Source organism: Hylobates moloch, unplaced genomic scaffold (assembly GCF_009828535.3).
Source record: "Hylobates moloch isolate HMO894 unplaced genomic scaffold, HMol_V3 SCAFFOLD_3, whole genome shotgun sequence".
In the NCBI taxonomy this organism is placed as follows: Eukaryota; Metazoa; Chordata; class Mammalia; order Primates; family Hylobatidae; genus Hylobates; species Hylobates moloch.
This window is the reverse complement of record NW_026652278.1, coordinates 31,848,562-31,875,526: the sequence shown is the minus strand read 5'-3', so window position 1 is coordinate 31,875,526 and position 26,965 is coordinate 31,848,562. Positions and strand designations below refer to the sequence as shown.

The window sequence follows — 26,965 nt, the reverse complement described above, 5'->3', positions numbered from 1 at the left end:
ACCTGGATCGTCCTCCCCCAGGTATGGGAATACCTTACCCTGATGGAGTGTGCTCAGACCTGAAGTTATCCACAAGGTCTTCCTGATCACCTTGTTTAAAATCGCCACCACCCTTCACACTCATCCTCTTCTCTGGAATATTGAGATGACTGAATGTCAGAGGATAGAAACAGGGAAGAATCCAAGAAGGTGGTTTTTGAATCTATATTGGTCTATGTGGTGGTTGTCACTGACTGATGTGTCCTCCCCGACTGGAATATGGGCTCCAGAGTAACAGGCATTTTTGGGTCTTATTTTCTGCTCTGTCCCCTCACCCAGAACAGAGCCTGGCACATCATAGGCACTCAGTCAAAATTTACTGAATGAATGAATGGAATTAAGGAAAGACCTGCAGCCTGCAGGAGGCAGCCTGGATCTGGGAGGGGAAACCCAATTTCTAGGACAGCACCAGCTTTGACCCTAGCTATGGGTCATCTGGGCTGCCGTTGTCATCTGTGGAGGGTGGGGAATTCCTGAGGCCCTTTGTAGCAGCAACATTCTAGAATGATGCTTGACCCTGGCCTCACCTGCTTCCATTTGGCTGAGGGAGGAAGGGAGGGGTAGAGGCAGGACCTGGTGCTGTGGAAAGAGAGAACTCTTGCTCGTTCTTTCTAGTCAAGACCCAAGTGGACTCTTTGCTGGCTTTGAAAGGAAAGGCATTTCTGGTTTGTACTTGGCAGGACTCTAGGAGCCCTGGGTGGGGAAGGAATGAGCCAGGGGGTGCAGCCCCAGCTGCTGAGTGGGGACAAGTAGAGGCCTGGCCACTGGGCCTGGGTTCCTCCTCGTGGAGACCGTCCTTCTGGGACATCATGGGGAGGAGGCAGGAAGAGAATTGAAGTGAGTACTGGGGAGAGGGAAGGCTGGAGAGGGCCTAGTGTGTGGATCGGCTGGGCTCACACGCAGGCCCTCAGTGGGTGTGCGCGGTCAAGCCTTGAAGCAGCCCTCAGCCTGCCCCTAGGCCCTCGCAGCCAGCACCAACTCCAGGACCGAGTGGCAGGGCGCCTTTTGGCTGAGAGAAGCCCAGTCCTCCTCCCTTTTCTGGGCCTCGCAACAGCTCCCTGCTTGTTTTCCCCGAAATAAATGGGCTGAGCATATTGGGCCGGCAATAACCCCTTGAAATCAGTTGTTATCACAGTTAACAACCAGTTTGGCTTCAGTTCAGGCTGTTAACTATCAAACCACTAAGTGCCGGTAATGATTGATTCTTGGCCAGTTGCAGCTTGAGTGGGCTGTAAAACCCCATTAGTGAGGGCTCTGTGGAGGCAGCGGCTCTAAGATAAACAAGTTGATGGGTGCTCTAGCCCGGCCTAGCCCCAGTGCTCTGGGCGCAGCTCCCATGGGTCCCTGGCCTGGGGTCCTACTGGGAGTCAACCTCTTCCCAAAGCTGCAGGCAACCTCAAAGACCAGGTCCCACCCTTCTGTCCCCCTCCACCTCACCTTTCCCCATCCAGGTGTCTCTTTCTAGAAGGCAGGTCTGGCTCTCTGGAAAGCTCCCTTCTTCTTCCAAGAAGTAAACATGGCACAATCCCATTGCCACCACCCTGGAGGACTCAGGCCTCCCCAACCTGGGGGCATGAGGATTAGCTTTAGCCAGTGGCCAGCCTTGGCCCAGCCTGGCCCCACGTTGTGGCCAGGATCACAGGCGGAGAGCCTGACATTCCACCCCCCGCGCCAGACTCCCTCCTACTCAGTGCCTTCCCCCAGGAATTGCTCTCAAACAAATGAAATGTGGGTAATTACGGGGCTAGGGGCTGGACAGGAGACCGTGCAGATGAAAGCGTTTCCTGGACGGTCCCTTCATTTGCATGGCATCAGAAGCTGCTCAGAAGGTGTGACTTTTCCCACAGTGAGACCCCAGCTCCTTGCACAATAAAGCCAGGCTGCTCACCCAGAATTAATTAAAGGGGGAAGGGAGCAGAGGAGGAGGCACTAAGAGCTGGGGGAACTGGAAGAGAGACATCTAGGGCCCCTTCGCTACATCCAGTGTCTATGCACCAGCAGAAACCCACTCTCTCCAGAGCCCCTCACCGCCTGTGGCAGGCCACGAGAGGTAGGTGGACAAGCCAGCCTCTACTGCCAGGCTTCCCACTAAGCCTCGAAATTCCTGATCTGCCAGGGTGGGCTAAGCCTGGGACTTGGGCCTGAAACTTGGGGAGGAAGCCTTGGGTTGCTCCCTACCCCAGGAGATGCCAATGGACAGAGCCCTAGAGGAGGGAAGTTTCTAGACTGGCTCAGTAGCTGGGCTGTGGGACCAGCCCAGGGCATCCACAAGGAAGGAAGCATGAGCAGCCCTAATGGGAGGCCTCAGTGATGAAGGCTGGGCCAGCTCTGTACTCAGGAGACTGCCGTGGGGCCTGGGCTCTCCCTTGGTGTGGCGGGACACCAGTCTCACCAGTCCACATGCAAACACACACCTGCACCCTTGCCCATTCCCTTCTCTGCCCACACCATGACCTGCTCCACCACTCCCACAGCAGCCCTCCCTCCCTCCACACATGGCCTCCTGCTTCTCCCCAAGGCCATGACTGCCTTTAGTTCTGCGCTAGGCCTATGAGCTTCCCTTCTGGTGCCATCCAGTGCCCAGCTCCTCTCCCACCAGGCCCATCCTCCGAGGTGGGCAGCCTCTTCCTGGAAGACAGTTCCCCAGGCTCTTTGCAGCACCTGAGCTCAGTGCTTTCTGCCCACAGCTATCTCACCAGATCACCCAAGGTTAACACTTGTCCCACATCACAATTGTCAACACCAGTCTTGGCGGTCCCCCTCCAACATGCCCCCACCTTGGACCCTGGTAGCTGCTCTTTTCTTTCATTTTCTGGAGCCTGAGTCTCAGAAAGAACAAGTTCTGGAATCTCCAACCTGTCTCCCACATGGACCTAGGCACTCAGAGAAGCACTTTTTAAGAGGTTTAAATCCATGATTACAGCTCTGGTCCTAGCACATCCATTATTTCTGGCCCTGAGGTGGCCTGGGGAAGTGTTAGCAATGACCTCTGTAAAGTGCTAGGAGGTACACATCTGAGAGCTCCAAGGACTAGCTAAGAGCCTCTTCTTGCCCCTTTCCCTGCTTCTGTCCTTGCAGGAAAACCCCTCAAGTGACAGTGTCGGGGATGATTGACAGGCAGGGGCCCTTAGGCTGGAGGAAGGCTGCGGTCAGAGCTGGCGCCTGGTCATCTGCGTCTCCCAGCCGCTCACCAGCTGCGGCAAGGTTGGGGGAAGGGGCTGACCCGGGCAGGACTCACTCTCCAGCACACATTTTTAATATGCAAGTTAAATAAATATTTCAATCATTTAATAGCCACCAGTCTGATACCCACTTCTAGGAGGACTGCCCTGTGTCACACTCCTTTCCTCCCTGCCCCACCTGGGGGTGCAGTGGAGTCCCTGGCTGCCCAGCCCTGGGACTGGCCTTGCAGGTACTGGGGCCTCAGCAGCACAGGCTAGAGAAAGCCCCCCAGCCCCACAAACCCCCAGCCGGAATCCCAGTCTAGGCCACCAATGGGGCTTTCTGAGAGTTAAGAAGACAGACACCACAGCCAAGTGGAATACAAAAATAGAGCCTCTCTTTTGTTTAAAAAAAAAAAAAAAAAAAAAGCAACAACCCAACAGCAAACAATATCAACAACCGGAACCCAGGGCTCCCCCACACCTCCCCACCTCCCCAGCTGCAGAGTAGCACACAGCTCATCTTGGTTGAGTTTTGGGTGCCCTACAGGATGAGCCTTTCTGTGGTCTGGCGTTGTGGGGAGGGCCAGGCAGCACCTATCGGGGCTCGGGGGCCCAAGTCCTCTGGCTGCCGCGCAGGCTGCGCGTGAAGGGCGGGTAGTTGAGGAACTCGAAGCGCAGGCTCTGCTCGGTGGTGTGGTGGCCCCGGGGCAGCCGCTTCATGAAGTGGACCTCACGCTGGTGCTGCCGCGTCTTGGAGCCCTTGCGGGGCCGGCCCTTGCGGGTGAAGGCCATGTACCAGCCCTCGTACTTGGCATTCTGCAGCGCTGTGTAGTTGTTCTCCAGCACAATCTCCGTGAAGACGCAGTCCTTGCCTTTGCCGTTGCTCTGCAGGTAGGGGAGCCAGACACCAAGTTACAGAGCCCCCCCAGCAGAGGCAGAGGGCGAGCGGCCCCAGACAGCAGGTGGGCACCCCAGCAGATGGCGAGGTGGGCAGGAGCCGCAGCCCCACCCCCTGCCTGGGCACCCGCTCTCTAATCCCTCACAACTCGCAGCCCACCCGGCAACTTCCTGTCCTCCCAGGCAGCAGTGACACATGGTTGTCTACGGAGGGGCTGGGCCCCAACGCAGAAAGACAGAGAGAGGGGCCCAGAGCCTGCCTGCTCTGGCCTCCTGCCCACCAGTCTGGCCACCCGTCTCCCCACCTGCCCCTCTCACCCCCTCAGGACTTCGGCTCCCTGGCCCCAGGGCAGCCACCCTATGGGGGAGGGGAGGCCTGGGAGGAGATGCTGAGACCCCAGCCCTAGAAGCCCAGGAAGCGGGGAGCTCGAGGCTGGAGAGGAGCCGTGACTAATGGAGCCATTTCAGAGCTCGGCCGAGGGGCTGGGCCTGCGGCTTACTGAACATTCCAAATGCTGGTACCATGTAATTGGACATAATAGCAAAGCAATTTGGCGATTTGTTAAAAAGATATATGGAATTTACCAACCCCCCCCAGCCCCTTCCCTAGCCTTCATTCTTTCTCCTTTGCCTTTTATAGTTTTCATCTCTCAAACAGCTTCCTTCTCCCTCACTCCTGCACCCAATCATGAGGTAACCCCAAGATGGCCCTGTGGCTTTCTGCCTACCTTGTTGGGATCAGAGCACAGGACTGTCACGGAGGAGTCCAGCCAGCCCAAGCCACTCCCCAGGTCCCGCGGACCTCACCTGCCTGCTGGGGCCTCACCTTGGCGATCAGCTTCCCCTTCTTGTTCATGCAGATGTAGAGGCCCGTCTCGGCTCCTCGGACTCGAACTCTGCTTCCGAAGGTGTCCGTCTCCACGATGAGCTTTGCTGTCAGAGAAGGTAGCAGGATGGCTATTGGCAGATCCCTGACCCCAGCTGGTCCACACACTTGTCACAGCCCAGCAGCAACTGCTCCAAAGACCAGGAGCCCAAAACACGGACTCTAGCTCCAGCCCAGCTACTAACATGCTGTGCAACCCGGAGAAAGGGCTTTTCTGGACCTCAGGCCCCACCCCTGGGTTTACAGAGGGCAGTGGATGGGATTATGGTTTTCAAACTGGGTTCTCAAGAGAGGTCTTGGGACCATCAAATTGAAAAGGCTGAAGTGCCATTCCTTCCACCCTCTTTTTAAACCAGACAGTGATGTCTCTTAGATTGAGGCTCTAAGTAAAGTTTAATTGAATCAGAGTTCCATAGCTAATCAAAAGATCTCCGAGGATCCTTCCAACTCCAAATATTATGTGCACGTGTCTCACAGGTCATTACCAACACTTGGGTGAAGTGGTGACCTCCAGTCCCAAGGCCAAAGATGAAAGCATTGTCTCCTGTTTCTGCCACTTTGGGTTCTAACTCACAGCTTTGGCCACCCCTAGCCCCTCAACATCACCAGGCTCTGCTCTGCTGAGAAGGTGCTAGGGATGGGGACAGCTCTCCCTAAACACACAGTCCAAAGCAGGCTGCTTTCCCAGAATCTCAGACACCTGCCAGGAGGATCCTGCCTCTTCCCTGTGGCTTCCCAGTCACCAGGGTCCCCAGCCCAGTGTCTAGAAATCAACAACTCAATCGTCTTTTCTCTTTCATCCTCGTCACAGCTGGGCTTCTCAGCCCAGTGACCAAATACCTTCTGTGGGTGAGGAGGAGGGAGAATCGTGCTCACTGGCCTCTTAGTCTGGAGGCCAGGAGGCAAGGCTGAAAGATTCTATGCCTCCTTTCCCACTCCCCTCCCCTTAGACAGCCAACTTGCCACAGAAGCCTGTCCTGTTCACCTCTCTATGCAATCATCTCTTATAGGCTGTCCTCAAGAAAGTAGTGAGTCTGACTTCACTGTTTGGGAAGGGACAGAAGGCGCTGGCTCTCCTGCCATCCCTGCCGCAGAGCCTAGCCTCTCCCCTCCTTGAGAAAGCAGTTCTCAGACTTAGCCTGCATTGACATATGGCACCTCCTCTGTCCCTGAAACCCATGGCAGGGATTTGGGGCACCGAGGTCAGCAAGTCAGTCATCACTGCTCAGCTTGTAATGTTCCCCGCTTCACACAGGCTCAGTGCTGGGACCAGTGGCCAAGCCCCCAGTTTGGCCCCAAGTCAGCAGGGAAATGCAGCTGTCACCTCACTGCCTGCCCACCTCCTCCTGGACCTAGCCAGTCTGCTCATCCCTCTCCTGCTCTGCCTTCCACAGCAAGAAGCAGCTGTTTTTAAGGGCCAGGAAGGATGCTGACTGGAGGAGTGAGAGGATGCCACTCTGGGGATTCTGGCCAGATGTGGCAGGCAAGGATGAAGTTGGTGCCTCTGCATCTTCCTGGGGCCAGTAAAGAAGCCATTGAGACCTCTCTGCTATTCTCCTGTCCTGGCCGAATACCCTGAGCCTCTGTTCTTAGGGCCTCCAGCTCCTATCCTGCTGTGGGGCAGGAACTAGGGAAGGCGGGAAACCTCTTATATGGCCAAGGAGAGAAGTGAGCATCAGGCTTCCTCTGATGTCTGAAGATGAATTCCACCACACCGGCTTGGCTTCTGCTTCCCTCCCCAAAATTCAAGGATGCTGGGCCATTTGCTCTGATAGAGCAAACCCTGGAAGAGCCAGGCATTCGTCTCCTCTCCTTAGAAGCTGAGAAGGGCAGCAAGCAGCTACTTTGGAGGGACAAAGGGACGGTAGGCCTGCTCTGCCAGCCCAGCAGGGGAGCTCGGCCACCGGGCAGGCCGCCCCCCGCCGCCCCCACCCCAGAGAGCCCCCTCTCTCCCATGTCGGTTGAATTTGCTCCGATCTGGGGAGCTGGGGCCGCAGTTTACGGCAGCTCTCCCGACTGGGCTTTTGGAAAGCTTAACATTTTCAAACCTATTCTTCCACCCCAGTGACAGATTTATCCCAGGAAAATTATGCCTCCTCCTCCAGCTTTGAAGGGAAGTCAGCTACGTCGATGCAGAAAAAATGCAGCGAGACATACTCGATCCCCCAAACTGGCTCAAGAAGAGGAGAAAGTATTCAGGAAATGTTAAAAAAGGTGAAAGTAAGAAGAGTTTTAATCGCTCTGCCAGACGCGGGGGTCTCTCCAGAGATTCAGAGAGAACAATCTTGAACCTCTTTTTTAACATTTACAGACTTGCAACTCCTTTCAAACTCCACATCTGAAAAAAAGCTCGTTCTTTTTCTGTTTTATATCATTCTTCATTTTTCTTCTTAGCTCTTAAAATGCCTCACCTTTTTATTACATTTTAATAGAGTCTTCCCCTCTCCTTTCATGCTTGTTTAACGTGGTCATTATTTAAAGGTTTTTAAACTCACAATAATCGCTCTCTAAAAACAACACCAGCCGCCCAGAGGGCTTGCTTTTCTCTTGGTACATCCAGGACTCTGGAAATTGGCCCCGTTTCAAGGCAGGAATATTGAATGTTTTAGAAATCAATCAGTCCTCAGCCTCTCTGCCGGCAGTAGCTCTCCGCACTTGCCACCCCACAGGGAGCCGGGAGCCCTGCCCCAGCCGCCTGTGTTCCCGGGGGAGTGGAGCAGGGAGAGCCCCCTTCCAAGCCCAGTTTCCACGTGTAATTGACCCATCCGATTAAAGTATTTAAGGGTTTCCAGCAACCCCCTTTTCCAACTGGGAGAGTTGAGGGGATTTCTCTCCCTTCTCTTTCCCACTCTCCTTTTGTGGGCCCTGGCGACATATCCTCTTTCAAGCGCTTCCCTTAAACCTAGGCCCCCTCCCCCGAACCCCCTGCCTCCACCTGCAGCTGGGGAGGAGTGTATGAAGGGGGGAGGTGTAAAGGGAGATTCCTAGATTCATTCATTTGCTGGGCAGGGAAGGGGGCACCTGTGGCCAACTACTCCCCCAGGCCCCTTCCCTAGCCCTCTCTTCCCCAGCTGACCCTCAAGACACCTTTCTGCCTTAACTGCTTCCCTTCTGAGCTGGGGACCCTGCAGGCCCCCGGCCAGTGCACTTGGGACTGGCGGTCCAGGCGCCGCGCATCCCATAAGCTACCTTCAGTGCGCCTTACCGAAGGGGTCGCCGTCCTCTGCCATGGCGTTGATGCGCTTGTTGGCCAGGACCTGCACGTGCTTCCCGCTGGTGCGGCTGTAGAGTTGGTAGGTCCGGATGAGGCGGCGGCTGAGCTGATCCGTCACCAGGCTCTGCTCCCTCACATGCTGTGTAAAATTAGGTGAGGACTGAACAGTTACCTTTAGGAAATTGAAAAATACACAATACACCATTATAATGCTACTCTGCCCAGGGGCCCGAGTGGCCCCATCACCCTGCGTCCCCCTCACTGCCCCAAGCCGCCAGCAGGTGCTGGGGGTTCCCCCAACATGCCAGCCCAGGCCACCATCCCCCACCCAGGCAAGTCGGGCAGACCCAGCCCAGGATGAACGAGCCCCAGGGAGAAGCTGGACCCACCTGTTGGGAGACACCCTGGGGCTCCCGGCCAGCCCCGAACAGGGAAGCGAGCTCCCTGCCCAGCGCAGGGCCCCCGCCCGGGCCTTCCTAGAGGAGCAGGGCGCTTTTAAGTAGGGAGGCAGCCCTCCTCGACCCCTGACATTTATAAAGACAAATTTACGGAGCAAATGTTGAGAGTGCAGGGGACCTGGGCACCCGATCGTTGGGCCAAACCGGCCACAAGCCTCCCCCGAGGGGCGCTGAAAGGGTCTCTGCTGCAGTCACCCGGCTTCCCCTGACATCGAACATCCATCCCCTGGCCCCGGCTGCCCCCTTCCTCCGCGGCTGGGTGTTCCCTATGCCCCCAGCCGGCCAGGAAGCACGGGGGACAGTGCTGGGCTCCGAGACCTTCGTTTCTATCCTGGCCACTCACTCGCTGTGTGACCTCAGGCGGGGTGCTACCTCTCTGTGCCTCAGCTCCCTCCTCGGGGTGGCTCGGGGCTGGGTTTCTAAGGTGCCCTCAGCCCTCCCGCGCCGGCCGCAGAGTCGGTCCCGGTGCCCCCCGACCGGCGCTGCCCACCCGGGTCTCCCACCGGCGCGCCCGGCCCCCGCCTCTGCGCACCCCTCCTCACCTGGGCTTGGAGGCAGAGGACCAGCAAGTGCAACAGCCTGTGGGAGACAAAAGCGGGCGGGAGAGAGAGGCGCGGGTGAGGCGAGGGGCGCGGCGGGCGGGCGGCGGGGCAGGGCGGCGCGGTACTCACAGGCAGCTCAGCGCGGAGCGGGGGCTGCCCATGGCGCGCGGCCCCGGGGCACCGAGAGCCCGGCGGGTCACGCCGTCCCGCGGGCGGCCGCGGGGGGACGCGCGGAGCGGGGCGCGAGCGGAGAGGGTGCGGGTGCGGGAGGCCGGCGGCGATCACGACGCGGCTCCGCGGGTCCCGTGGAACGTCGTGCTCGCCGCGCCGCACCGAATCGTTGTGCGCCGCTGCCGGAGCCGGTGGCCGCTGGCTGCTCGGGAGCCGGAGCGGGCGGGAGGGTCACGGGCTGGCGGGGTGGGTGGGGAGGTGGGAGGGCGGGGAGGGGTGGGGGCGGGGGGCGCCGCACCGGGCGAGAGGGGGGAGCGCGGGGCGGGCGGCGGGAGCCCGCAGCCCCCGGCTGGGAACTGGGGCCTGGATGCAGCCCGGGGCGGGGGCGGGGCGGCCGGGGCGGGGCGGCCGACGGGTTCGGGATTGAGGGTCTGGGCTAGGGGAGGGGTCTGGGGACCCGCGGGAGGGGCGGGGGCGGCCGGTCTGGGCGCCTCCCCCTATCCCCGGCCTGTCCCTTCGCGCGCTCTCCGGGCCCGGACGCGCGGGGATGGGAGCGCCTAGGGCTGCGAGCTCTGCGGGCCAGGAGACCCCGGGCCTGGGCTTCCCCGACCTCCCGGAGCGCCTGAGTCCGGTGGGGCTGGGTCTCCGCCTCCGGGCCCAGACGCTTCCGCCGCCGGCTACGCAGCGGTCTCCGAGCCACCTACTGTGTGTCCCGCCGAGCCCCTGGGAGCGGCCGCTAACCGTGCAGCGAATGGCTGCGCACCCGGCCCTTGCGCAGTGCGTGCCGGTGCCACCTGGACCCCGCTCCCCTGTTTCGGCCGCGTGCCCCGTCCTGTCGGTCTCTCCAGTCTCGTTCACTCTCCCGAGGAGGCCCTGGGAGCCAGAAATGCCTCCTCCTCCCCCCACCCCATTATCACCATCACCCCTTCCCCTGTGCCCCTCACCACACACACACACACACACACACACACACACACACACACACACACTAGCCTGAAGCTTGAGGAGCACCCCGAGCCACCTGTGTGGAAGAGAGAGCCCGGAAGTACCTGGCAGGACCCACTGTCCCCCTACCCCAGCAGGCAGCAGGCGCAAAAAAACCCTCAGTAGCTTTTACTGGGGGAAGGGACTTCCATCCAGGCCACCCAGCCCTTTCTCCCTCAAAGCCCCATTCGTTTTTCATTTAACAGGTATTTACACACCTACTGTATTCTAGGCAGGGGCTAGTCAGCTGGGCCTGGAGCATGGGAGAAGGTAGGCACTTGTCTAAGCCTTTCCTATCCCCTCACCTTGTGGCTTCCCCCCTGAGGTTTCTGGAAACCCTGAGCCCCCACTCTGCTTCTGTGGGAGCAGCCTGGGTGGACAGAGATGCCCTGGGACAGGTGCCCTGTGAGGAGCAGGTGATACCCTACCAGGCTGCTGTCTTCACCCACCACTTCCCCTTCCCCCTTCCCCAATGACCCTCCATTCCCCTGGGGGTAGGGCTGGAGGGTTTGGTGTGGTCCCAGGAAGCCATTAGGCCAAAATTAGCGGCAGCCCTAGTCCAGCGGCACAGCCAGGCCCTGCCTCCCTCCCTGCTCTGTGTCCCACCTTTCCCTGTGCCCCATCTTTCCAACTCCCAGCCATAAATGCAAACACTGAGCAATGGAGAGATGGGAAAACAGTTAGAGGGTGCGTTCCAAGATCTTATCCCTCCTCAGAGAAGTAGACTTCCAGAGCACACCTGCCATCCCCCTCCAGGAATCTGTTCACTGGGCTGTTGCCCACACAGACCTTGTGGCAAGGACCATGACTTACGAGCTCAGAAATCACGGCTCGTGGCACAAAGCTGGGCAGAGCTGTTCTGCAGTTAAGAGTTCATTGAATGAATGAATGAATGAATGAATGAATGAATGAATGAATGATGGGGAAAGTGGCTGAGCCTTTGGACTTCAGCCTATTTGCAACTTCCCCAGGAAGACCTGCCTTCACCTCCTCCCAACAGATTATCACCAGCAACTCCACCAGTTAGTGAGCACTTGTATCTGCTACAGGCTTGGCAGGCACTGTCTCCTCTAAAGCCCATGGGGAGGTGGGTCCTTCAGGCGGAGACAAGTCAGGTGGATACAAGTGGCCACAGCCCAGGCCAGCCCTTGCCTTCCCTGTGCTCTGTGTAAGGCCTGAGTCACAATTCGTTGAGTGTCTGTTTCCCTCTCTGCACTGCTTCACGTGGGCAAGGGTGATGTCTGTTTGCTTGTGGTCTTACCCTCATCCTTGTACATAGTAGGCCCTTAAGCATGTTTAGTTGTGTATATCGACGAACAAATGATTGAATGGAGAGATGGAGAGCAGGCACTTCCTGTAAGAAATGGGCTTTCTCCCACCATGGACTCTCTGAACATCAGTGAGATAAGCAGAGCAGGGAGTAGGCCCCAGGCAGGGGTGAGGGTGACCCGCCCATCCAACAGTGTTTGCATGGTCCTGGGGTCACAACCAGAGCCACTCTGCCCCTCCCTGGAATGGGGGTAGGGGCAGAGCCCCTGGCTGAGACCAGCATTCAGCTCCAGCTGTGGAACCCCCAGAAGCTTCTTAGGGCCCTGGGTTGACCCTCAATGGTCTTCAGCCACCCTTCTTCCTCTGCCCCAGAGATGGGCGTCCTGGGATCTGAAGGGTCCGAGGTCAAGTTTCAGTCCTGTCCCAGCCTCTGCCAGGGAGCCTGTGCTGGACCAGGATTCCTTTACATTTGGATTTGGAGACCCTCCTGAGAAGCGGACCCACACCTAGTTCGTTGAAATTCTCATCTCCCCAAAAGTCCGTTTCTCTGGGGGAGAGGAGCAGATGGGGACAACCCGGGAACAAGCACCTGGCTCTTCCCCAGCACGCCCCGTGACTGACAGATGCAAATGTCCCGCCGGGCCCCCGCAGGCCGCTCCCTCCCTCGCTGGCTCGCCCGCCTCCCGGCCAGCTCCCTCCCTCCTTTATCTTATCAAAGCCCGGTAATTACAATTGCTATTTTGTTTCCTCGAATCTGCAATCAGAGCTCCCTGGCCCAGATGAGGGAGCGCCTGTCAACTTGATCGCTGAGTGACAGCCCGGCCACCTTTCCCGGCCGCCCCCACACTCCGCAAACACAAACACACACACGCACAGACACAAACTCCCTCGCCTGCAAACACAAACACACACTCCTCGCCAACACAAACGGCCCGTCTCCGCAGACACGCCCTCGCCGGCACCCAGACACACTCCTTCAGCCTATTTCCAAACGCACCCCTCGATCCCAGCCCAGCCCCCGGCCCCTCCAATCCACACCCGCCGGAGACCGCAGCTCGCTCCGACGCGCGCTTCCTGCCCCGGGCGTTCAAAGCGCCGCGGACTCACCGCCGACCGTTCAAATGCAAATCGCCGAGACTACGTTAAGCACTTCGGCCGCTGTCTGGGAGTCGTCTCCCTCTGCCCCCAAATAGGAGCCTGCCCTTCCTCCAGCAGTCGGCAAACCCCGGCGTATGCCTTCATCCCCCAGGGGTCTGAGGCCACAGTGAGCCGGCAGCGCTCCTACTGTGCGCTGAAGGGGAGAGAAGAGGGCTCGAGGAGAGGCGGGGGCGAGGAGAGGAATAAACCTTGCCCAGCTGTGTCCGCGGGGCGCCCCAACCGGCTGAGAAACTCCTGGGCCGAGAGGCTGATGTGGATTGGGTCCCCACTGCGGGCAGGAGCGTGCTCGGCGCAGGCCCGCGCCCACCGGGAGACAGACCCGGAAAACCGGCGAGGAATGCAAGGAGCGATCAGTGGCATCGCGGGGGATGGGTGGGGTAAATATTGGGGCGGGGCCGCGCAGGGGGTAGATGGGTCAGCTAGGGAGGCCTCCCCGGAGAGAGGACTCAGCCAGTCTCCCGCTCCTCCTGCCAAGCACGTGCCGAGGACTTTGGAGGCTGGGGCCAAGAGGAGGAAGGGAAAGAGGAGTGAGGGCCGCAGCCACTTCCCCGCTCCAACTCAAGTCGTTCGAATGAATGAATGAACGTATGCACGCATGCATGCAAACCTCAGTGGCTTTCCCACGCCTTCTGCCCAAGATTCGGCCGCCCAGGGCAGTGGCGGGACTCGGAGGCCCCGGCCCCACGGCGCCCGCCGGGAGCCTCTAGAGGAGGCCGAGTGAGCGGTACGACCACGAGCGGCTTCAACCTCGCCCGCCAGAGGGCGCCAGCCCCGACTTCCCTCTCCCTGCCGACCGCGCTCCGCAGCGAGACCCATGGTTCCCAGCCAGGCCACCCCTCCGCCGGGCTCCCCAGGGAAGTATTTTTAGCAGCGTCCTCCTGGAGCGGAGAAAAGCGCCTGCGACCCAGGTCGCCGCAACACAGACGGGCGTCATCTCCCTTTGTCCTCAACTTGAGGAAGAGGGAGGTTGGAAATTGGACCCCTAGTTCCTCACCACGGGCTAGGGGAGAACCTCCTTCACTAGGGATGCGCTGAAGAGCGTGCGGGTCAGTACTGCGGACGCAAGATCTTCAAAGCTGACCTCACCTGCCGCAGAACCACCAGCCTGCTATATCCCGGGGCCCCTCCCCCTTGCCCAGAGGATGGGGGTGGGAGTTGGCCTGACCCCCATCAGGCCCTGTTCTCTGTCTATCCTCAGCCTGTCTGGCCCCAGGTTGTCTGGGGAGGCAATGTTTTGTTTGTTTGTTTGTTTATGGGCATTGACAACCCTCCCCCCCGCCCACCACCAACACAGCTGCTGAACTGCTGACCCCAGAGCTGGTCACACACACTCATCCTCAAACCAGGTGTGTCAGTTCTTCCTGGCACAAAGGCAGCCAAGTGCCAGTACTACCTGATTCCAGGCACCAGAGACCCCCAGACCCCACGGTGTGTGGGGCACAAGAACCCCTTAGTCCAGGAGGCCAATTCCCTGGGGCCCCTTTCTGCCCCCATATGCCAGGCCACCCGGATTCTGGTTTCCCTGTCACCCAATCTGGCCAGTCCCCTCCATCTGGCCCCCGGAGTCAGGTTTCTCTAAGGGCCCAGCCCTGCTCAGACAGCCTGCAAGGCTCAAAGGAGGAACGAAGCCTGGTCCCACCCTGCCCTCACAGGCCCTCTGTGGGCCAGAGCCCCTCATGGGGCTAGGGATGCACATTCCTCAGGCTGCCTAAGCCCGCTTATCTGCCCCCTGCCCATCAGCCTGAGTGCTGACAGAGGCTCAGACCCCTTGTTTGGATGCTGATAACCTCCTGCCATGACCCTCCCCCACCTGCAGAGACTGGGAATGGGCTGAGTGTTGGGAGGTCCCCTTCCAGCAAGGCAACTGGGGCCCAGGCCCCAGGTCCTAGCCCAGGGCCATGAGGGTAGAGGATCCCACAGTTCTCCACCCTCCCCCAGGCCCAGGGCCACCCTGGGTGCTGCCACAGTGCCACCTGGCGGTCCCTAGGGAAACATCACCCAGCACAGGAAGAAGCCACACAAGAGCTGCAAAAACTCCACACCACTTTATTTCAACCTTTATCCAAAAATGTAAAAACTATTAAAAATGTGTAGTTCTGAGCTTCAGGCACTAACCTCCAATCCTCACAGGCAGGTGGGAAGAGAGGCCCCGGGCATGGTGCAAGATCAGAAAACCAGGGCTGTGTGGAGCACAGGCCCTCTCCTAGCACCAAAGACCCACGTCCCTCCCACCCAACCCCCACCCAAGCTCTCCTCTTCAAGGAAGAAACATTTACAATTGTTGAAACTTGTAGGGGAACAGGGTGCATGGCGGTGCATGGCGCATGGAGCTGGCCTGAAGAGAGGAAACAAGGAATCAGCATCTAGGCCCTCACCTGCTTCTCCTGCCGCTTCCCAGAGTCTGCTGGGCACTTCTCCCCACAACTCACCAAGGAGGGCTAGGGCCTGCCCCCCTGCTTTTTGGCAGGAAGGATGGGGCACAGCTCAGCTTCTTCCTCATCACTGTCCTCTTCCTCGCTCTCCTCCTCAGAAACATCATTGCTCATCGTAACTGGTGAACACACAAGCAGTACAAGGATGGGGTGTTAAGACCAGACCCTTTCACACCGCATGCCATTTCTTCATGCCGTGGTGTTAGGCTTACAGGGACCCTGACCTCCCAGTGCTTATGGGCTAGGTGAGAAGAACCTCAGACCCTAAACTGGGTCACAAAGAGCCAAAGGAGTCTTCATTACTGGAGCTGGAGAAGTTGGGCCATGTTCCATGGAGGAGGTAGGCTTGAGTAGACGGAAAGGAGAGGGCATGTCATGCACAGGGCACAGCGTGGAGGGCACGCAGACCTGTACAGGGCTGCACTGGGAGATGAGAGTGGGATGGGGCAGGAGTGCGGAGTGGGGGAAGCCTGATGGGAGAGTCTACTGGAAGCAAAGGAGAGGGCCCTCCCCTCTTCTCACCAATCTGGTGCCGCCCAGTGATCCGCACAGGGCCAGAGCCCGACTTCAGGCGGAAGGTTACAGGTGGTTGGAGCTGGAAGTCATCCAGACTGAGCTGGGAGGAAGACAAGGATGAAGGCCTGGCCCACTCCTAGCCCACCCCACACTGTAATGAGCACTAACGTCCTCAATCCCCTCACCACTACCACCAACACCAAGGCAGAGCTGGGGAACTCACCATGGGTTGGCAGGACAGCTTGAGGTTGGCCACAGGGACTGCGATCTCCTGATGGTCATGGTTCCGGGCCACAACTTCTACCACATTACACTCGTCTTTGGCTCCCTCGGTGAGGCAGAGCTGGGAACAGTACACAGGGCCTCAAGGTCTCCTCAAGCGAGGGTTGACACCACAAGTAAAGGCATCTACCCTAGCACCTGCCCAGCCTCAGAGGTCCCGGTTCACCTGGCCAGGGGAGCCGCCCATGCCGGGGGGGTTAGGCTGAGGAGGTGTCTCCAAGTAAAGGGGATCCGGGGGTTGAGTAGAGACCTATATTGCCGCCTGGGCTTATTCATTAAAACCCCATTCCCCTGCCCCTCACCATGGTTAGTGCCAGCACGTGCTCCGCATCATCCTCTTCCTCTACCTTAAAGGTGAAGGAGCGGGTGTGGCCGGAGAGCTCACAGCCTGGTAGAAATAACAGTGAGTATGCCTGAGCGTGTGTACGGCGCTGGGCAGCGGGGGATGTCACCAACCCGCCGTCACGTGTAACCTTAGGCGGACGGGTCATTTACACGTCCACCTCCGTCTCTTCTCAGAACACCGGGGGCGCTCTGCCGTGGGCCTCGCGCAATACATCTGGGGCAGGGATCTCGCCGCCCCCTTCGGCTGTGCGTGCCAGGCCCCCTCTCCTGCGGGAACAGCAAAGCAGCCCTCCGCCCACACCCACGCCGTGAAACCCTCCGCATTCCCGCCTCACATCCCTACCTCTTACCGCCCCAGTACCACCCTCAGCCTCTCCCTTCCCTAATACCGAAGAAAAAACTGTCCATAGTGACCGGGGCCGGGACCCGTAGGCCCCCTACACCCCCGGCCCGCGTTCGGCTTTCCTGACTCAAAAACGCTAAGGCAGCTGCAGTGCCGGCGGCCATGCTGCAAAGGCCTTCTTCAAACTCCGCCCCCGACACGCACAAAGCCGGGGACCCTCGGCCAGTTCCGGCCCCGCCCATTAAAGGAGACGCTCCGTCCTGGAAAAGAAAAGGCGCCGAGACCCCACAGCCCTACCCGGAGCCCGCAGCTTCTGCTTATATTATTATCAAGACCGAAGAGAAAGGAAGTAACATCACAGAAGAATGGGTTTGGGATTTATGTTAACATCCTTGCTCATTTCCACGACTATGAGGGGGTCCACTTCCCCAAGATCCTCGCTCTGTGTCGGAAGAGTGTCTCCCACTCTTCCAACCCAGGGTAAGCTTTCGTTAAAGGAGGTATAGATACAAAAATGTAAACCCTTCTTACTTCTGCCAGCAAAGGTGGGGTTCAGGGCAGTGCTTTTCTGCCACAAGCAAAGGAAATGCACTCAGATTGTCTGCCTCAAGAGAGCCGAGGAGCCTTAAGTTCCAGGAATTTCCATCCCAACACGTCTGTCCTGTCTGTCCTCTCCGCTAAGCCTCTCCTAGATATTCTTCCTGCTCTAAAGACCCTGCAACTTGCTATGCCTTCACTGGCCTTAGCTGCTGGCACTTGCTAGCAGAGGACTAGTTAGCTCATGTGTGTTGCTGTTCCTGGCCCACCCACACTTTTTGAGCTTTTAATTCCAAATCATCCAGGAATATCTTTGCGCCCTGGATTATTTTGTCAATTTATGCTACTCGCGCCATCTTTCGCCTTTTAAGAATCAGGCAAACTGTATGCTTTCTTCCTAATAGATGGCAAAAACTCAAACTAGAGGCCCTATTTCACATCCAGGTTATAACTGTGGCAAGAGGGTGGGGTGGCTTGGCTAAGAACTAGTCTACTTTTCTTAGCTCTTGCCTTAAGGAAAATCTGGAAGTCTTACTGGTGATGGAGGTAGGGGAGGACTGCCTTCAAGATCCAATCTCTAACTTGGAACAGCTGTGGAGAGGAGGAATACCTGCTTGTAGGTGAGGCATGAAAGAGGAGAAAAGGTAGGGGGCAGACAGGAAATAGATTCACACAATACAACACGACAAGCATTCACTTCAAGTTTTATTTTTGCCTCTTGCATGGTCTTTTACAGTTCGTTTTCTACAGGAACTGAGCTCTGATCTAAACAATCAATAAAAATGTCATTCCAACCTTAATATTCATAACCAGGAAATAGCATATCACTTCATGATTCTAGAGTGATGAAAGCAAGACCAGGGCATCTGTTTCACAGTTAACCTGTGACCAGACCAGCCAACATGATTACTAAAAGCCAAGATAAAACCAAAAGTAAACTTGCTAAAAAATCCTGATTCCATGAGGTTAACTCTGAAATCCTCCAGACAAAATGCCAGAATTGTCCACTAGTGTTAAAGACGGGAAAACTCAGCTGTCTTACTGTCTGGTAGGGGTCTTCCCTTCATCTCAAGCCCTCAAAAATGCAAACTTGGTTCCGGCTTTACAACATACCATATCCTTCTATCAGTTAAAGGTTTCTAACCTAAAAACCTTCTCTCCTTTCTTCCCACCTATTTAGTGCATACTCAAAGGCTTTGGTTGGAAGTCACTAGGTACCACTAGGTACAATGCTTTAGGGCTCTCTCAAAGCCCACACTGGTGGAGTTCTGTGAAGGAAAACTGAAGTTTCTTTCTCTTTACCCCTCTCCCCTCACTCAGCTCGAAGTTAAACAGCTGATGCAAAACTACAGAGAAGCAAGATAACAAAATACTGTTATGAATCTATGGAGAAATCAGCCAGCCATGATGAAAAAGTGAGTCCTGCAGACTATCTGCCAGCTTCATGCTCAGAACTCTTAAAAACACAGAATCTAAATTAATAAACACATGAAGCTTTCACAATCTGGTTAAAGGAAAAAGGTAACTGTAAATAACTGGTTAAAGTGTGCTCATTCTTTCAGAAATTAGATACAAACATGCAAGAATTAAAGACTCTGATTTAATAAAATCAGTAGTAACAGGTCTTGAGATTAAAGAACAACTGACCTGAGGGCAAATGGGACCAATCAGTTCCCGCACCCTACCTGACATGTCAAATCCAATGTTTCACATGCTGACCTAATATTGAGGTTAATTTCCAGAAGTAACTGCGCTTTTCAACAGATTAAGTCCTACAAAATTAGGCTCTCGTACCCCAAATGGTCATGGCCTACGCCTAGGTGGGAGGCACTTTAAAAATAATAAAACTTCAAAAAGAACAAAAACAACCCCAAACCCAAAGACAAAAGTAAAGAAAATCCACTTTTCACTGGTTTACATTATTCAAAGTGCCATTCTGAACCAACACCCTTTCATTTATAGAGGAAAAAAATTTACAAAAACAGTAAACACAAAGGATAGTCAGGTTACAGCTAGTTTATATACAAAGAAATTTACAAGTTTGCCAATTGTAGGCTTTTGCCACAAACAAATGCACATTTGTCCCTACAAAGTACAACATGCCTGAACCAACAGTCATTACAGGAGACAACTGGCCACAGCTTTACAAAAAGCAGAATAACTGCCCCAAATTGAAATTATTTATTCAGCTTAAACTAATGCCACAACCATCCCACTTGGAATCACTCCACCCTGACACTTCTGAAACCCACTCTTTCTTTCATCTCTGCCATGTCCCCAAAGACTGAGACATTTCACTCAATAAACCAAGGAAGATGACAGATGTTATTTTGATTACTCTCAGGTGAGAAACGCAACCACACTGGATGCAGAAAATAGTGCTGACTACATTTATTGAAGACTCTCTCCCTGTATAAGCCTGTGTAAAAGGTCTCAGCACCTAACACAAGACTCAAAAAGGAAGCCCACATCTCTCTTTCATACAGGATTTGCTGCAATACTATATTCTTCCAACCAGTGAGTAGTCTGAAAGTGTGATGGGTGAGTTTTACATAGTCTTCTTTGTTTCGAATCCAATTGGCTGATTTGTTACCACTCTAGAGGCTGAACTGTATGAAGACCTCAACTACCACTCACAAGGTGCAGTTAAGAGACTTTTGGACAGTTCACAGTGTCAACAAATGTCACAGGCTCCGACCAAGTATAACCACATCCTTTGGAAATCCTTCCATTTTTGCAATTTCAAAACATCCTAACTTGCTGTAGAATTCCAGAATTCTTTTATCATCTGGTCTCACTTCACAGAAAGCTCCCCGGGAGCCTAGAAATAAAACAAATATTCAAAACATAAATAAGTCACTTAATTAGTACAATTATAGATACAAAACTATAATCTTCGATATGGTTAATATAAACAGGGCTTGTCTATCTATACCAGCTCCTACATTCCACACAATTAAAAAAATTCATATTCAAAAAATTCAGTAATGAGTGGCGTGAGCCACTGCACCCAGCTTCCCCCCAACCCGAGACAGAATCTTGTTCTGTTGGAGTGCAGTGGCAAGATCACGGCTCACTGCAACCTCCGCCTCCTGGCTTCAAGCAAGTCTCCTGCCTCAGTCTCCCGAGTAGCTGGGATTACAGACACCTGCCACCACTCTTTTTTTTTTTTTTTTTTGGAGACAGAGTCTTGCTCTGTTGCCCAGGCTGGAGTGCAGTGGCGCGATATCTGCTCACTGCAAGCTCCACCTCCCGGGTTCACGCCATTCTCCTGGCTCAGCCTCCCGAGTAGCTGGGACTACAGGCGCCCGCCACTACGCCCAGCTAATTTTTTGTATTTTTAGTAGAGACGGGGTTTCACCGCGTTAGCCAGGATGGTCTCCATCTCCTGACCTTGTGATCTGCCCGCGTCACCCTCCCAAAGTGCTGGGATTACAGGCGTGAGCCACCGCGCCCGGCCATACCTGCCACCACTCTTAATAGAGACAGGGTTTCACCATGTTAGCCAGGCTGGTCTCGATCTCTTGACCCCGTGATCCGCCCACCTCGGCCTCCCAAAGTGCTGCAAGCCACCACGCCCGGCCTTTTTTTTTTTTAATTAGGTAGAGACGGAGTCTCAGCTATATTGCCCAGGCTGGTCTCAAACTCCAGGACTCAAGTGATCCTTCCACTTCGGCCTCCTGAAGTGCTAGGATTACAAGCATGAGCCACCAAGCCCAACCAGCATTTCTCAATTATTAATACACATGCAATTCTTCACCACTAATTAATTCAGAAACCAAATCATAAAAGGTGGGAAAAGCAGTATAAATTTACAATTCACTTCTTTCCTTTTATATCTAAAAATATACAGTTCTTTCCCTATCTTGCCCAAATACCACCAACTCCACAAATATGTGAGTACTCACCATTAGCCTTCAGTGAAGACAGGAGGCAAGCCATCATGCTTTTGGCCACACTTGGGTCAGTTACTTTTTTGTGAATGTCCATCTTTATCAGAGAAGGGAAATTAGCAAGGAAAGTTTCTGGCAGTACTTCCTGTTCTTCATGGAAACTCAACATTATTTTCTGGAAAAATTAGAATCTCTTGACTTTCACAATAGTTACGCATTAGATATCTAACCCAACTACAGAACTTAGCAACAAGAAAGCAATATTTAATAACTCTTCCAGTCACTATGTAAGTTATCTCACACAGGATTGTCCTATAATTCTAGCTGAAGCATTTTCACTTTCTTTTTTTTTGAGACAGGATCTCCTTCTGTTGGCCAGGCTGGAGAGAGGCAGGCATTCTCTCTCACGTGCACATGCTGCGCTCTCTCTCTCTCTCTCTCTCTCTCTCTCCCCCTATTTATATCGTCAGGGCTGGTCTCGAATTCCTGGGCTCAAGTGATCCTTCTATCTCAGCCTCCTGAAGTGCTAGAATTACAGGTGTGTGCTGCTGTGCCTGGCCACCGTTTTCACTTTTTAAAAGCTTGGGCCAGAGATCGAGACCATCCTGGCTAACACAGTGAAACCCTGTCTCTACTAAAAAAAAATACAAAAAAATTAGCAGGTTGTGTTGGCGGGCGCCTGTAGTCCCAGCTACTCAGGAGGCTGAGGCAGGAGAATGGCGTGAACCCAGGAGGCGGAGCTTGCAGTGAGCCGAGATGGCGCCACTGCACTCCAGCCTGGGCGACAGAGCAAGATTCCGTCTCAAAAAAAAAAAAAAAAAAAAGTTTGGGTTGGGCCTGGTGGCTCACGCCTGTAATCCTAGCACTTTGGGAGGCTGAGGCAGGCAGACTGCTTGAGCTCAGGAGTTTGTGACCAGCCTGGGCGACAAAGTAAAACCCTGTCTCTACTAAAAACATAAAAAGTTAGCCAGGCATGGCGGCGTGTGCCTGTAGTCGCAGCAACTAGGGAAGCTGAGGCAGGAGAATTGCTTGAACCCAGGAGGCAGAGGTTGCAGTAGGCTGAGATCCCACCACTGCACTCCAGCCTGGGTGAAAAAAAAAAAAAGTTTGTCTGGCCAGGCGTGGTGGCTCACTCACACTTGTAATCCCAGAACTTTGGGAGGCCGAGACAGGTGAATCACGAGGTCAGGGGTTTGAGACCAGCCTGGCGAACATCGTGAAACCCCGTCTCTAGTAAAAATACAAAAATTGGCTGGGCCTAGTGGTGGGCGCCTGTAATCCCGGCTACTCGGGAGGCTGAGGCAGGAGAATCGCTTGAACCTGGGAGGTGGAGGTTGCAGTGAGCCGAGATCGCGCCACTGCACTCCACCCCAGGCGACGGAGGGAAACTCCATCTCAAAAAAAAAAAAAAAAAAAAAAAACGTCTAAATGCTATGTGGTATTGGATCCTGGAACAGGAAAAGGACATTAGCAGAAAAAAACTGGTGAATAAAGTTTGGTGTCTGATTAATAATATACCCATGTGGGTTACTCAAGACTTCACAAATACAGAAAATGGATAAGGAGTATACAGAAACTCTGTTTTAACTCTGCAACTTTTCTGTAAATCTAAAATCATTTAAAATACATAAAAATTAAGTATTCCTTACACAAAAATGTGTAAATTTTATTTATATTTTACCACAATTTTAAAAAAGTTCTCATGCTGAAAAGTGTCAGATGTGGAACAGCAATACATCAGCAGCTCAATCACCAGCACAGTGTCAATGTAATCCCAAGTAAGCGAGGCAACACCAAACCAGCCTTTTGTTACACAGCCATGTGACTAAGCGCAGAAGGTAAAATATAGAAATAAACTATGAAGAAAATGAGGCCAGGCGCGGTGGCTCACGCCTATAATCCCAGCACTTTGGGAGGCTGAGGAGGGCGGATCACCTGAGGTCGGGAGTTCGAGACCAGCCTCACCAACATGGAGAAACCCCATCTCTATTTAAAATATAAAATTATCTGGGCGTGGTGGCACACGCCTGTCATCTCAGCTACTCGAGAGGCTGAAGCAGGAGAACTGCTTGAACCTGAGAGGTGGAGGTTGCGGTGAGCCAAGACTGGGTCATTGCACTCCAGCCTGGGCAACAAGAGTGAGATTCTGTCTCAAAAAAAAAAAAAGACTGAATACTTTGGTGTGGAGAGGGGTAGAGAATTTTAGAAAAGGAGAAGAGAAACAACATAGAAGAAAAGAAAAAAGTATTACAAGTAGGGGTCCAAATATCTTGTTTACTGTGCATAAAAACTATCCTCAAGAAGGAACTATCTAAAAAATGCATATATTGGCCAGGCACAGTGGCTCATGCTTGTAATCCTAGCACTACGGGAGGCCGAGGCAGGCGGACTGCTTGAGCTCAGGAGTTTGAGACCAGCCTGGACAACATGGCGAAACCCCATCTCTTCAAAAAAAAAAATACAAAAAAGTTAGCTGGTGCGCAGTGGCTTGCACCTGTAGTCCCACCTACTTGCAGGGCTGATGCAAGAGGGTAACTTGAGCCTGGGAGGTCAAGGCTGCAGTGAGCCATGTTTGTGCTATTGCATTCCTGGGTGACAAGGTGAGACACTGTCTCAAAACAACAACAACATATACTGATGTATAAACCAAAATAATCATATAATGTGTTGGCCAACATGAGGCATAAAACTTTTTTGGAGATGAAAAATGTATTTCAGTTGGGACAGCACAGACTTATTAAGAAGTGCTCCTATCACAAAGTAGACTCTCAAGAGAAGCTCACTCTTATTTTTAAATCACAATGTAGAATGCATTATTCAGAAGGCAAGTTATTAACCTTCTGACAAACCACCAAATAGATTTAAATTACTTAAATTGTCCTGAGTACTCAATAAAACGACCATAGTATCTTTTTTTTTTTTTTTTTTGAGACAGAGTTTCACTCTGCTGCCTCGGGTGGAGTGCAGTGGCGCAATCTTGGCTCACTGCAACCTCCGCCTCCTGGGCTCAAGCAATTCTCCTGCCTCAGCCTCCTAAGTAGCTGGGATTACAGGCGCCCATCACCACACCCAGCTAATTTTTTTTGTATTTTTAGTAGAGATGGAGTTTCACCACGTTGGCCGGGCTGGTCTTGAACTCCTGACTTCAGGTGATACACCCGCCTTGGCCTCCCAAAGTGCTGGGATTACAGGCACGAGCCACCATGCCTGGCCAAGACCATAACATCTTTAAGTACGAAACTTTAAAACAAAGAGGAAAAAAATGTTGTCTTTACTGTGTTTTCACCTGATGAAATATTACAACAGTACTCCCAAATAAAAAATTGTCCCAATATTGGGGAAACAGCGAAAAATGTCATGCTAAGAATAAGCCATAAGAATTCTTTCTGCAAGAAAATTAATTTAGAAAGCACTAAGATTTTATGATGTATCTACATACTTTTCCATTTTAGTAAGTACTTTAATAAAAAATAAAAATAAATAAAAAAGACCATTACCATAGTGTAATTCTTAACCTGTGTATTACCTCAGCCTCAGAGAGTTCCTTGTCACCATTTGGCTTGGTATACTTCTCCTGCATGAAGGGGATCCAGGAAATTTTACATTTTTTAATAAAGGGGGTCACATCTACAGTGCCCAGGGCATAACCACATATGCCATCTTCATCTTCTAGGACAAAGCAGTAATCCAGGCTGAGGGAAAGCAGCCCTCCTACTAACCTGCTCAGAAGGAAAGAGGCCACAGTAAACTTTTAAGTTGCTAATATAAAATTCAGACTTCAGTGATGCAAGACCCACTGTACTTGAATGAACTTACAGAAGCTACATTTGGTGTAAGAAACTGGAAATGCACACATATTCAGATTTTACTAAAGCCAAAGTGGGATTTAAAATAAATAAATATATTTCCAGTCATCACCTCCCCTCAACCTGATAAGCCTGGCTACGAAAGGTCTACTCTCAAATCCAAATACTTATCACATACTTGTCTCCAATAAGATCAGGCTGACTCTGAAAGGGTAAACCCACTCCATCGTCATACATTTCTCTGCAAATCTTGTACACGGATGCCTGAAAATATAATCTAGTTAAGCAACACATCAAGAAAAATGGCAGCAGAATCTAACAATATAACTTACAAGTCAGTCTGGGGAGGGAGTAACAAAATGGCCTATCAGAAATATCACCTCTTCTTTGTAAAATAAAGATTTATTCATTGAGTCAGATTTGTAAAACCAGCAAAAAACAGCAAGGTTTTAGGAATACTGAGAATTGGCTTTTGCAGAGGATGGGTTTTTTTTTTTGTTTTTTTGAGACAGTCTTGCTGTCACCAGGCTGGAGTGCAGTGGCGCAATCTCGGCTTGCTGTGGCCTCCGCCTCCTGAGTAGCTGGGATTACAGGTGCGCACCACTACACCCAGCTAATTTTTATATTTTTAGTAGAGACGGGGTTTCGCCATGTTGGTCAGGATAGTCTTGATCTCCTGACCTCGTGATCCGCCTGCCTCGGCCTTCCAAAGTGCTGGTATTACAGGGTGAGCCACTGCGCCCAGCCTGCAGAGGATGATTTTTGATAGTAAGTTGTGGATTCAAAGGCCAGCAAACCTTGAGGTATAGTCTCTTAACTTTCTATATATTAAGGATACTTCTAAAATGTTTAAACCTGTCACTGCGTTTTTTTTTTTTTTTTTTTTTTTTTTGAGATGGAGTCTCATTCTGTTGCTCAGGCTGCACTTGTGCAATCTCGGCTCACTACAACCTCCACCTCCTGGGTTCAAGTGATTCTCCTGCCTCTGCCTCCCAATTCGCTGGGATTACAGGCATGCGCCACCATACCCATCCAATTTTTTTTTTTGAGACAGAGTCTCACTCTGTTGCCTAGGCTGGAATGCAATGGCACGATCTTGGCTCACTGCAACCTCCGCCTCTCAGGCTCAAGTAATTCTCCGGCCTCAGCCTCCAGAGTAGCTGAGATTATAGGCACCCGCCACCACGCCCAGCTAATTTATTATTATTTTTTAAATTTAATTTAATTTTTTATTTTTTGAGACAGAGTCTCGCTCTGTCGCCCCAGGCTGGAGTGCAGTGGCATGATCTCGGCTCACTGCAAACTCTGCCTCCCGCGTTCAAGCCATTGTCCGGCCTCAGCCTCCCGAGTAGCTGGGACTATAGGTACCCGCCACCACGCCCAGCTAATTTTTTTTGTATTTTTAGTAGAGACGGGGTTTCACCGTGGTCTCAATCAATCTCCTGACCTCGTGATCAGCCTGCCTCGGCCTCCCAAAGTGCTGGGATTACAGGCGTGAGCCACCATGCCCAGCCTAATTTTATTTTTAATAGAGACAGGGTTTCACCATGTTGGCCAGGCTGGTCTTGAACTCCTGACCTCAGGTGATTTGCCCACCTCAGCCTCCCAAAGTGCTGGGATTACAGACGTAAGCCACCGCCGCCCGGCCCTGTTACTATCTTTAAACAGTCTTGCTTTTTTTCTTTAGCTGATTGTCAACAGCCTGTAGGTACTTCACGATTGAAAGAAATTACAGAACACCAATATATTAGAGAAAACTAGTCTAAGGACAACACATCATTTAGACACATTAAGTATTTTGTAACTCCAACTCTGAATACATTTCATCTGACTTTCTCAAGGGAGAAATTAAAGAACTTGGCACAAGATGTTAAAAGTCTAAACTCCTTAGATTTTTCCTTAAATTTCTCAAGATACATTGAATGTTTTAATGAACTTTCTCCATCTAAAGTTTGCAGTTTTAAGACAGAAGGATTCTTAGGCCGGGCGCAGTGGCTCACGCTTGTAATCCCAGCACTCTGGGAGGCCG

At 53.2% G+C, this 26,965-nt stretch overlaps 3 protein-coding genes and 1 long non-coding RNA gene across 8 annotated transcripts in view; 1 reads left to right on the top strand and 3 right to left on the bottom strand.

Moving 5' to 3' along the window:
- Window positions 1-596: 596 nt before the first annotated feature.
- LOC131382939 (uncharacterized) lies at window positions 597-7,388 on the top strand. The gene is made up of 3 exons (XR_009212567.1): window positions 597-704; window positions 4,961-5,045; window positions 7,092-7,388. It is a non-coding gene; the product is annotated as an uncharacterized LOC131382939 (long non-coding RNA).
- Window positions 3,577-9,575, bottom strand: FGF8 (fibroblast growth factor 8). 3 transcript variants are annotated; one of them, XM_032179566.1, is made up of 6 exons: window positions 9,330-9,575; window positions 9,201-9,237; window positions 8,590-8,676; window positions 8,192-8,372; window positions 4,927-5,033; window positions 3,577-4,088 (listed from the first exon to the last, which is right to left on the bottom strand). In XM_032179566.1, the coding sequence occupies exons 1-6, from the start codon at window positions 9,359-9,361 to the stop codon at window positions 3,798-3,800; spliced, it is 735 nt and encodes a 244-aa protein (XP_032035457.1). In that variant the 5' UTR covers window positions 9,362-9,575; the 3' UTR covers window positions 3,577-3,797. The 3 variants fall into 3 exon arrangements, with proteins under 3 accessions (XP_032035457.1, XP_032035465.1, XP_032035466.1); XM_032179574.1 differs by lacking the exon at window positions 8,590-8,676; XM_032179575.1 differs by lacking the exon at window positions 8,590-8,676 and having other exon boundaries at window positions 8,192-8,339.
- A 5,233-nt stretch (window positions 9,576-14,808) lies between these two features.
- NPM3 (nucleophosmin/nucleoplasmin 3) lies at window positions 14,809-16,921 on the bottom strand. The gene is made up of 6 exons (XM_032179559.2): window positions 16,747-16,921; window positions 16,315-16,400; window positions 15,954-16,073; window positions 15,737-15,830; window positions 15,212-15,333; window positions 14,809-15,117 (listed from the first exon to the last, which is right to left on the bottom strand). Exons 1-5 carry the CDS (start codon window positions 16,862-16,864, stop codon window positions 15,221-15,223), a joined length of 531 nt encoding a protein of 176 aa, XP_032035450.2. The 5' UTR covers window positions 16,865-16,921; the 3' UTR covers window positions 14,809-15,117; window positions 15,212-15,220.
- Window positions 16,922-17,791: 870 nt separating this feature from the next.
- OGA (O-GlcNAcase) overlaps window positions 17,792-26,965 on the bottom strand; it is a 36,373-nt gene continuing 27,199 nt past the window's right edge. For all 3 annotated transcript variants that reach the window (XM_058436070.1, XM_032179549.2, XM_032179551.2), the window contains 4 exons: window positions 25,115-25,200; window positions 24,657-24,849; window positions 21,146-21,305; window positions 17,792-20,058 (listed from right to left, as the gene is read on the bottom strand). In XM_058436070.1, the coding sequence (XP_058292053.1) occupies window positions 19,922-20,058; window positions 21,146-21,305; window positions 24,657-24,849; window positions 25,115-25,200 (576 nt within the window). In that variant the 3' untranslated portion in view covers window positions 17,792-19,921. The remainder of the gene's footprint in view (window positions 20,059-21,145; window positions 21,306-24,656; window positions 24,850-25,114; window positions 25,201-26,965) is intronic.

What these genes read in the sequence shown, in the direction of transcription:
- FGF8 (XM_032179566.1), bottom strand. Translation starts at nt 9,361, where the DNA reads ATGGGCAGCCCCCGCTCCGCGCTGAGCTGCCT. An exon ending in CCCAGGGTGTCTCCCAACAG is followed by an intron (nt 8,373 to 8,589) that starts GTGGGTCCAGCT and finishes AATTTCCTAAAG; the next exon opens with GTAACTGTTCAGTCCTCACC. An exon ending in AGGGGAAGCTGATCGCCAAG is followed by an intron (nt 4,089 to 4,926) that starts GTGAGGCCCCAG and finishes CCCTACCTGCAG; the next exon opens with AGCAACGGCAAAGGCAAGGA.
- NPM3 (XM_032179559.2), bottom strand. Translation starts at nt 16,864, where the DNA reads ATGGCCGCCGGCACTGCAGCTGCCTTAGCGTTTTTGAGTCAGGAAAGC. An exon ending in AGCTGTCCTGCCAACCCATG is followed by an intron (nt 15,831 to 15,953) that starts GTGAGTTCCCCA and finishes TCTTCCTCCCAG; the next exon opens with CTCAGTCTGGATGACTTCCA. An exon ending in CACTGGGCGGCACCAGATTG is followed by an intron (nt 15,334 to 15,736) that starts GTGAGAAGAGGG and finishes TGTGTTCACCAG; the next exon opens with TTACGATGAGCAATGATGTT.